This window comes from Rousettus aegyptiacus, unplaced genomic scaffold (genome assembly GCF_014176215.1).
Source record: "Rousettus aegyptiacus isolate mRouAeg1 unplaced genomic scaffold, mRouAeg1.p scaffold_m13_p_8, whole genome shotgun sequence".
NCBI lineage: Eukaryota > Metazoa > Chordata > Mammalia > Chiroptera > Pteropodidae > Rousettus > Rousettus aegyptiacus.
Window position 1 is genome coordinate 18,669,548 of NW_023416311.1, and position 10,762 is coordinate 18,680,309.

Here is a 10,762-nt window from a genome sequence, read left to right on the forward strand (position 1 = left end):
GTAGACTTTAAATTTCAAATCCGCATGTCAGCATTTCCTGCTCTTGGTTTCAATGATATCCTCCAAACCAATAACTTCTCTATGTTGATTGTCAAGTTTTAATTCAATGGAGAATTATAATACTTTTTTGTATTTTCCCAATTTCGTGATTGTTCTTGGAATGTGGGAAAACATACATTTCTTAAGAAATGCTGGGAAGGAATTCCCTTATGTGCACACAAGGAACACCAAATGGCACTGGGAAGGTTAAAAAAACATGAGGCATGAAAGCTAAGATACAAAAAGAAAGTTTAAGGAAAACTAAGGTAATTAAGATAAAAACTAAAGTATTGATTTGTTAACTAAGTCATCAGTCATAGTAGAGGACAATTTCAGTGGAGTAGTTCATTGCATGGCAGCTGGCTTTGGAGTCAGACCTGGCTTGGGATCCTAGCCCTTAGATTTACTAGATATGTGATCCTGGGCTAGTTATTTAATACTATTTCACCGAGCCTCAGTTTCCTCCTCTATTAAAGAGAAATAACATCTACCATCAGGGGTGCAATTTGAGGTTTCTCTACTTACAAATTAACAAGTCAGTCTATTACTGTTTCATGGATGCTGGCAGAAGACAAGAGACTCTTATGTCAGAGACAAAGATCTTATTCATGGCACAACAAGTAGCCTAAGCGTCATGTATGCATTGGTTCCCTTTGTATCCTAAGTCCCACAGAGGCAACATGGAGAGGCGTAGATGGATGCTAGGCACACAGTGAGTTGCATTATAGGGGAGAAACAATGAGATTGGGAACCACTGTTTTATAATAAATGGTAAGCAAGCTGCTCTTTGCTCCAGATAGACACATTACCTTTCCAAGGTTGCTTGCTACAAACACAATCCTGAGAAATGGCCTGGGTAAAGAGTGGCCAGGGCCTTGCCTTGTTTTTTTTTTTTTTTTTTTTTTTTCGCTATACTCAAGGTTATGGTTTATTAAAGCAAAAGGATACAGATTAAAATCAACAAAGGGAAAAGGTGCATGTAGCGAAGTCCTGGAGAAACCAGGTGCAAACATCTAGGTGTTCACTCCCAGTGGAGCTGCACAGGGACACATTTAGTTCTCTCAGTAATGATTTGTGACCATAGATACCAATTGTTCCCAACCAGGGAAGCTCACCTGAGCCTTGACATCCATGGTTTCTTTGAGGGGTTAGTTATATAGACACTGGATGCCCACATGACTGACTTCAGATATCAGATCCCAATCCCCATAGTAAAACAGGCTTCACCATAAATCACATTCTTAGGATAAATTTATCTTGTCAGACTGATACAGCATGGCTCAAGGCCTCCAACATTCAAAAACACTCTAATCAGACAAAATATTCCAAGAGCTCAGAATTTATCTCCTAGAGTGAGCCAAATGCCAGTCCTGAAGATGAGCTTTGGAATCTGCAGGGTTCGAGCAACCTAGGTCTGCTGAGTTAAACGCTTTTCTGCACATACCAAGAATTAGAATCGGTTTACACCTAACATCCAGTTCTCTGGTGCCCAGCCACCCTGGCAAATGGCTGCAGGTACATTTGGAAAAGGCTGGGAAGATCTACCATGTTTTTGCCAGCATAACATGGTCTTTCATCAAGAGGATCCAGCCTTCCCTCATGTGGTGGGGCTCTAGGTCTGGAATTGGCTTGAGACTGAGAATTTGTTGAGGACAGGGCCTTGCATTATTGGCATACTTAGCAAGATATGTCACAACATGAGACTCATGAAGAGCATCCCCTAACACCTACTCTATGGGGTTCTTGTAAAAGTTAAATTGGAATGTATATAAAGGATGTAACATAGTACATGGTACACCACAAATGCTCAACAAAGTGGCCATAATATTATTGCAGTAGGCCAAAGAATAAACAGAGTAGTTAATGTAGGCTACTTCTTCAAGAAATTTAGCTGAAAATAGGAGATGGGAACACAGGTCAGAAGGAAAGTTCTTTATCGTTTTTAAAGACAGATTTTAGCACGTTTGTAGGCTGAGGTGTGTGTATCCAAAGAAGAGGGGAACTCTAAAACCATAAAACTAAGAGGAGAGAGAAAAAAATAATAGATTGGATCAAAGTCTCTGAGGGGGCAGTTGTTGAAATCCAGGCACAGATATGTTAATGAGCACTGCACATGAGGGAGTTCCCTGAGGTGGGATGAAAGCAAGTAAACAAGAGTGATCACATTGCTAAGCTAGGAGTCAGAGTGGGAAGTGGAATGTTGAAAGAGTTCCTACTGGATACCTTGTGTTTTCTTAGTGAAGGAAAAGGTATTCACTGGATCAATACATATGGAAGACGTTAAGTAATATTGAAGGTTCAACTAAGATTGGAAATCAGAAAAGATATTGTGGCTGGCCCCTCCCAGGAGCATTGCGATTGTTTTTCTTCATAGCTCATGTATAGGCGTGAAGACAAATGGGAGATTAATCCATACTGGGGCTGTGTATTAGTTTTTTTAATTTCAAGTAACAGAAAATCAACTTAAAACTACCTGAAGCAGAAAGGGGAATTTACTGGAAGGATACTGGCATTGCCCACTGACTACAGGGCTAGGATCACAGCTCATCATCAAATGGCCCCTGGGAATGAAGTACTTTAGGAAACCTAGGAGGTTGTCTTTCACTTCTGCCCTCCATAGACCACATACTAGAACTTGGCCACAACAGCTCTCAAGTTTTAATGAGTTAAAATCAGGCCCAAAGAAAGTTATAAAATTTATAGGAAAAGAAACAGTTGGGTTAGCTTGGAGATAAAATGAGGGAAAAGAGCCAGGTCTAAAACATGGGGCTAGGCAGGTATCTAATAGGTCTCTGTTAGGGTTGGACAGGTCTCCCTCAAAACCATAAAAAATTCTTTTCAGTCTAGGGACTACATTTACATTTTATAAACAGTAATTCCACAAGGAACATAATTCATTCATCAAACATTTTAATGAGGCCCAATCTGGTCTGACCCCTGCCTTGGGGTAGCTCATCATCAGAGGAGAAACAGTTACAATGTAAGTTGTTAAAACACCAGAACAGAGGTAATTACAAAAGCTGTGTTCTCCAGCTGTTCCCAAGTCTGGGGCTGAGATCCCAAGAGCTGAAGGAAGAAGCAACAGGGGTAGGATGACCCCCTCCAGCTGCTGGAACGAGATAAGCCGTGTTCAGAAATTCCAATTTGGTGCAGCTAACCAAGGCAAAGTAGTAGCTTTACTGAGCACCTACTCAGGAGTGGGCACCACGGAGGTGAATCAAGGATTAAGATACACTGCTGCCTTCTGGAGCTTACAAGAGAGGGCAGGCATACACGTTAACTTGATGACTATATATTCTTCCAGCTTTTGTATTCAGTGACCTTTCTACTCTCCTTGAATGGTCTTGCCTCATTTTATGAAAAGAAAATGTTGACTGAGGACTCATGGAAGGTTCTGTGCCAATGTTTCCTTTCTCTGATGAGAGTCAGGGAGGAATGAGACCTAGTTCTCAAGGATTTTCCAACCACTGGTTGCCTGGAAATAACCCAAATTGACCAGAAAAAGTACAAGCCAGTCCCATTTTCACTTTTTGCTGCTAGGCCATAACTACCCTCCTTCTCCTTAAGATCTATCTTGTCCCAAAGCTCACTGCAAAAACCCAACTGGAACCAATTTTCCAAATATGAGGGTGCAGAAGACAGCTTCACAACATGTGGGTTAAAAAAAAAAAAATTAGGTATTTAAGTGTCTGGAAACCTATAAACCTCTGGTACAGTGCTGCCACTCCCAAATCCAATGCAATCTAGAGCTGTGAAACAAGTACACACCAAGGAGGTATCTGGTGTACAATGTGGTGCTGGCTTATTTTCGCATGACCCTTTAAAAGGAACACTGAAACACCAGCATGTTTAGAAAGAGATCACGTGTGTAACTGAAACCCTGTTTTTAAGGAATAATTGACCAAATTAATGCTGTTTAACCTGAAAATATAGCAGCAAAGTAGTTGTCATTAAGTCATCTTAAAGGCTGCCATGTAGAGGAAGTATTAAACAAGGCTTACAGAAGAATGTGGCGCATAACCACCTCCTAAAGATCAAAGCTATCCCACAATGAAATGACCTGCCTTGTGAGGTAGTGGGCTCCCCATTAAGGGAGGTTTTAAAGGGTAGAAAACCACTTGGCAGGAGTGTTGTAAAAAGGGGGCTAAACCAGGTTTATTTAAACCTGGTATGGAGGAAGAGGCAGAGAAGGGAGAGATCCTGCCCCCTATAAATCAGGTTCTCCTGACTACATGCGAGGGGACAGGTAATCCCTGTGTGCAGAGTAGAAAGGCAGACAGTCTCTAAAACAGATGGGGAGAGCTTTTAGCCCTGATGACCACACACGGATATTCTTTTAGAACCAAATGATGTCACCTCTCCTAATACGACTGTCTGTTCTAGATACACATAGTAAGGCAGCCAGTGTGATAGAATATACTCAATTCAGGTCTGTGTCACAGACCTGGGTTTTAGTTCGAAATCTGCTCTTACAACCTAGGGCTTCTCCTTCCCTTCTCCAGGCCCTCCAAGAAATGAAATGAACTTAGACAGTCCTTCCCATTCTAACTAGTCTTCTGACTGAGCCCCTCCATAGCAGATCTAGGGCTATAGTTTTGGACCCTCGGGCTACACTTGTGGACCGCCAGGGACCACCTCTGGCGGAAACAACGGCCACACTCAAGGCAGGGGAAAGGCTTCTCCCCAGTGTGCAGGAGCTGGTGCTGGGCCAGGTGGCTCCACTGGGCAAAGCGCTTGGAGCACAGGTCGCAGGCATAGGGCCGCTCGCCTGAGTGAACACGTCGGTGACTGGCCAGGAGCGAGGGGTAGGCAAAGCGGCGGCCACAGTCCTCACAGGCGTGCAGCTTCTCCTCAGTGTGTGTACTGCGATGTATGGCGAGGGAGCCGCTCCGCCGGAAGGCACGTCCGCAGTCTGGGCAGGGGTAGGGCTTCTCTCCCGTGTGCAAGAGCTGGTGCTGGAGCAGTGTGCTGCGCTGGGAGAAGCGGGCCTCGCAGTGCTCGCAGGCATACGGACGCTCCCCAGAGTGTACTCGCCGGTGGCTTACCAGGCGAGAGGATGAGGAGAAACGCCGCTCACAGTCCGGGCACGGGTAGGGCTTCTCACCGGTGTGGATGCGCTGGTGAATGACTAGAGCGGTGCGCTGGCGGAACCGGCGGCTGCATTCCAGGCAGGTGTAGGGCTTCTCTCCTGTGTGAGTGCGCTGGTGGATGGCTAGCAGGGAGGGGTAAGCAAAGCGACGCCCACAGGTAGAGCATTGGTGGGGCTTTTCACCTGTATGCGTGGTCCGGTGATTGGCCAAGGACCGGCTCCTACGGAAGCAGCGGCCACAGTCAGGGCAATGGTAGGGCTTCTCGCCTGTGTGGATAACCTGGTGCTGGGAGAGGTTCTTACGCTGGGAGAAACGTTTGCCACACTGGTCACAAACATAGGGACATTCACCAGAGTGTGCCCGCCGGTGACTGACCAGCAGAGATGGGTAGGAAAAGCGGCGCCCACAGTCTGGGCAAGGGTAAGGCTTTTTCAGATTCTGGGCACACTTGTGGCTTTCCAGGGCCAGGTGGTCAGGAAAGGTACAACCACAGTCAGGGCAGATGGGACCCCCAGATGTCTGTCTGGGGATTAGTCGGGGCTTGCTGGGCCTCCGCCCTCTCTTCCCCTTTCGGGGTGTCTCCTTAGGTGAGAATACTTCCTTCTCTCCATTCTTCTTTCTGGTTCTGGTTTCTACAGGAGGACAGGGAGAGATGAACAAATACTGGGCTCCTGCTGCTGCCTGTTAGTGTTACAACTTACAGGTCAATAGACAGAATCAGCCTCTGTCTTCAAGCAGTGTTAGTGACATAGAGAACTCAGTGACATACTGCTATGGAAATATGGACAGAATTACAGGTAACCCTAACTCATCTTGGAGAAGTTGGGGAAGATTTCTTAGGAAATTAAGATGACTTTAAAAATTAAAAGTTTTTGAAGAGGTATGTAAAAAGGCAGGAAGTAGAAACAAATGAGGTATCAGCTGGCAGTGACTAGGTCATAAGGCCCTCTAAGGCAATGGTTCTCAAATTTTATTGTGACCAGAATCATTTGGAGGGCTTACTGAAACACAGTGCTGGACCTACTTCCAGTTTTGGATTCAACGGGTCTGGGGTAGGGCCCATAAATTTACATTTCTAAAATTATTGCTGGTCTAAGGACCATACTTTGAGAAACACTGCTGTAGGACCTTGGACTGTATTTTACCCAATGGTTCTCAAACCTAAACATATATCCAAATCAGTTAAAACACATACGTTCCTAGACATCTGTAAGAGTAAACGAACAGTTCTGGGACGGGGTCCAGGAATCTGTATTTTTACCAAGTTCCCCAAGTAACTTAGATATAACTGACAGGCATTTGACAATCAGCAAAACTGAAAGTTTTTAAGCAAGAAAATATCATGGTAAGACCTGAATGTTAGAAAGATAGCCCTGGTCTTACAGAATCTGGCACGGAAACTCCAGCCTGTCAGAAACTCCAGCCTATCTGTCCCTGTGGGTGGATCTGGGGCCCTTCTACCTGAGTGGCATTAATCAAACCCTTGCTTGAATCTGAGGAGTGTGGTATGTCCTACACTGATCAGAGTCAGAAGGGCAGAGAGAGGCCCCTGCACCCCAAGCAGCTGTTCTCCATGAGATCCCTTCAACCAAAACACAGAAAACTAACGAAGGTATAAGGTCTTTCAGTCTGAACCCAATTCAAAGGAGGGATCCTGGGAAGGAGGCAGGGGTAGCTTCTTTAAAAAGCTGAGTGATGCATTCACACAATAGAGAACTACAGATGGTTAGTTTGCAAGCTGGTGTGTGAATCTTTGTGTGGTGGACCAACGCAACACCATCATAAACAGTACCTGAAATTGTGAAAATGAACATAGGAAATGGAACACAACGTGGGTCATGGGTACCCCTAGCCACCAAAACTCTGGACTGAATCCTTAGAAGCTGCAGGCCCTCAATGGACATTTTTCACTCACTTCTTTGGACTGTTACCCCCTTTGGGCACTCCTGCGGATCCAGGGCAGCCAGTTCCCAATCATCCGTATTTCGTTCCAACCAGGAGATGAGGGCTGGTTTGGGACCTGCGCACCCTGGGGAAGGAGAACCAGTTAGAGGTCCAGTTCATACATAACGCTGGGTAAATATCTACCCGGTGGCACCTCCTGCCAAGGCCCCGTCCTCCTCTGAGACACAACCTGCTCGCAGGTGAGGACCCTAGCCACTGCGAACTCCCTGCCGCACCCCCAACCCCACAAGCTCCTCCATCCCTTCGGCCCCGCGGAAGCGGACTGGGCCGGGCCTCACCGAGCGCGCCCAGGTGGCCGTAGGTCTCCCGCATCACGTCCCGGTACAGAGCCCTCTGCGCGGGCCGCAGACAGCCCCACTCCTCCGGGGAGAAGTACACGGCCACGTCTGCGAACTTCACCGCCCTCGGCTTCCTTCCCCCTCTCCGGCCCGGTCCAGCCTCTCCTGGTCCCCGTGCGGAGAGCGGGGCCGAAGGCGGCGCCATTGGACCCGAGAAGCCGGGGCCACAGCCTTCCCTGTCCCAGCTCGGACCCTGGCAGACCCCGGGGTTTGGGAGCCCCCGCTGGACCGGGACCGAGGGTGCCTAGGGGAGATCCGGAGGGAATCGGTATCGGTCGCCTCCGGGGCCAACGGAAAACCTCTCGCTGTTATTCAGGAAACTCCTGCCTGAACCTGGGGGAAAGGTACCGGAAGATGCCTTCGGGAAAAATGGCGGCGCTGCGACTGTACTGCCTTGGCCTGGAACACAAACAGCTTCCAGCTATCGATTTTATTGACCGGAGCGCCATGCCGGCTTCCTACTCTCTTTGCCCGCAAGTGTGATGGCTCTGCGCTTGGGCTTCACGCCCTTTTTCCCCCTATTACATGCGCTCATTGGGCGGTGGCCGAAGATCGATCGTTCTGATTGGATGCTAGGGAATGCCTGTTTGAACGAAGCCAACGGAAGCGTAAGGGCAGGAAACTGGTTCCCTGGTGTTGGGTGACTGGGTTCTAGTGCGTGAAGCAGCGACGTGGCTTGGGATCAGCAACTGGCCCATGTTCTCCAGCAAGTGCTGCCTAGCTAAGGGAGAGGAAGATTTCAACAAGGGAGCCACTCAGGCTAACCTAGGGCTGAGATGCCTCTGGGTTCCTTTTCGTGGCTCTCTTAAGAAGAGCCTTTGCTTTGGATAATAAGGAATTTCCTTGTTGCCCTTTTGATAAGTGAATTAACATTGGTGTTTTCTGTGAGCAGGCACCGTACTCAACATATTACACATTTTATCTTATTTATTCTTTGCCCCTGTTGTGCGAGCTGCTGGTTATCCCAGTTCCACTGATGAGGAAAGAACTCAAAGGGATACTGCTAGTAAGGAGAGGGACAGATTTAAACGTGGGGCTGACAGGGCCTTTTTCAGGCAACTGAACTTAGCACTCTTCCCTCCCACTATCCTAATTTGTTTGCTAACTCAAGAATCCACCTGAGCTGGTCTCTTCTCAGATTCAGTCACCTACATATCTCTCTACACTTTGTTTTTACATGACATTTGTTCAATGTACAAAGCCTAGTGCTAGGTAGTTAGGAGAGGCCATGTCACAGAAATAGGTCATGGTTCATGCTCTGAATGGAGTTTACAGTCTAGTGAGCATATAAATTCACAGTTAATAATAACAATGATGTAAGCATGTCTGGGAAAGGCATATTAAAAAGGATAATTGTTGATGGAACCAGCCAGCACCCACCCCACTGGTCCATCTCCACTTCTGTGTAAGTGTTGTGGTGTGGAGTCACCAGCTCCATGTCACAGCCCAGGGGAACTTGGGGCAGGAGGATATGCCATTTGCTACATCTCTTAATTCAGCTTATGACATACACGTCTATCTCTCCAACCCATTAATCAGTATTTTAAAGCACCTACTATGGGCAAAATACTACCCCAAAACCTACAGGGAATAAAGACAAATAATGTGACAGGAAATCACAAGATAACATAGGCAGTAAGGCATTTTGAGGAAGATGATTTTATCTGAGGAAAAAAAACAACTGCAGTAAAACTTCATTGAGTTCTACTCTGTCTTAAGGATACTGACTTTATTGAACAAACTACTGGGGTAGCAGGTGGAATCTCAAGATTGCCAAAATGAGTAAAACAGAGTACCTCCTCCTAATGACTTTCCAGATTGATGCAGCATGTGGGAAATGAGTTTGGTCTCTGAAGAGGGAGAATTTAAGGAGAGCAGTGGTGCTCATTATACATTTGTTTAATAAACAGCTGAATTTCACGGCCATAAAGGCCTCTGGCACAAAGCCCAGAATTCAGGAAAGTTCTGAGTATGAAGAGAAAGATATAGCACAAGATACATATATGGTAAAACTGAAGGACTGAAAAGGGGTACATTGGTACCAGATATTGGAGGGCTTCATCCTGTACTTAGGGGAGGTCTAAATAAGGCTAGAGAAGTGAATGACCTTCCGACCATGTTTTAGGAAGATTACTCTGGTAGTTTGCAGGATGAACCAATAGCTTTGTGCCTACTCATTCTGCCTACATAGTTCAATCTGGAAATACAAGACATGCGCTGCTAAAGGAATAAAAAACAAATGGATAGCAAACCATTTCATTTTGGAAGGAAGAAAGTGACTAAACAAAAGAAGCTGGAAAGAATCAGACTTCCTCTGTAGACATCTTGCCTGAAAGGTGACAATGTGCTGTCATCTGAACAAGGAAAAGATGCTGACATTAAACAGGTAAGAAGGTGATTAAATACTAAGATGAGAAAGTGCTGGGCCCTCTTCCCACATTCAGAAAGTAGAAAGGCCGACTGGACTAAAGTCTCTAAAAGCCCCATTTGGCCAATGTGAAAATTAATAAAGGAAACCTCAACTAAAATTGGAGTTAGGGAAGGTATGTACAGGGAGCTCTCATGCCTTATATCACTCATAGTCAATTACTCCAAATAGGAAGACATGTACCTTGAATCTCCAACAGGAAGATGTATCTACTTTAGTACCCTACATGGAAGAACTTTGGAGAGAAAAGTATCCAGGACTTGATGAGAGCAGAGCCCTTTTGTTTCTTTCTGTATAAATTACTGGATTCACACTGGGCACAGAGACAAGCAGGGCTCTTCCTGAAGCAGGACTGCCCACTGCAAAAAAGGGTGGAGAAGATCAAGGGAGTCTACACACTCAGAGACTACAGAAAGACGAAAGGCACCCTGTTCTGGGTAAAGGGAAATGGTGTTGAGGAACAACTAAGCACTAGGTGCCGCCTTGTGGACACAATGATATAGATGATCTCCATTGAAATTCACCTTTCAGAGTTCTTATGAAGATGATTATCCTTATATCACAGTTATCAGAAGGTTGAGCAGCTTTCCCAAAACCTGTTAATAAAGGCAGGGATGAGATCTGAACTTGGAATGTCCTCTGCATTGCACTAGCAGCTCTGAACTGGGGGAAAGGCCTAGAGATTAATTTCTCGTTTCATGCTCAGTAAGGGGAGGTGCCTGAAAGTACAACCTTCAGTTATAGCACACATAGACTTCACATTATAGACTGACTGGAATCTAATCTTTGTCTAAGATGTTCCAAACCCAGACTTGGACAAGCAGTGTTAGTCCTATGGGAGGGTAATGAGTAACAGAGTCTCACATTTTCTTAACAGATCTACAAAGTCAAGTTCCAACCCG

At 45.9% G+C, this 10,762-nt stretch overlaps 1 protein-coding gene across 1 annotated transcript; it reads right to left on the bottom strand.

Moving 5' to 3' along the window:
• Positions 1-947: 947 nt before the first annotated feature.
• Positions 948-7,946, bottom strand: ZNF689 (zinc finger protein 689). The gene is made up of 3 exons (XM_016132884.2): positions 7,373-7,946; positions 7,045-7,158; positions 948-5,761 (listed from the first exon to the last, which is right to left on the bottom strand). Exons 1-3 carry the CDS (start codon positions 7,575-7,577, stop codon positions 4,584-4,586), a joined length of 1,497 nt encoding a protein of 498 aa, XP_015988370.1. The 5' UTR covers positions 7,578-7,946; the 3' UTR covers positions 948-4,583.
• Positions 7,947-10,762: the final 2,816 nt, after the last annotated feature.

Coding starts and splice junctions, on each gene's coding strand:
- ZNF689 (XM_016132884.2), bottom strand. CDS start 7,577: ATGGCGCCGCCTTCGGCCCCGCTCTCCGCACGGGGACCAGGAGAGGCT. Junction 7,159..7,372: donor CGGCCACCTGGGCGCGCTCG/GTGAGGCCCGGC, acceptor CTCCTTCCCCAG/GGTGCGCAGGTCCCAAACCA. Junction 5,762..7,044: donor GGGGGTAACAGTCCAAAGAA/GTGAGTGAAAAA, acceptor GTCCTCCTGTAG/AAACCAGAACCAGAAAGAAG.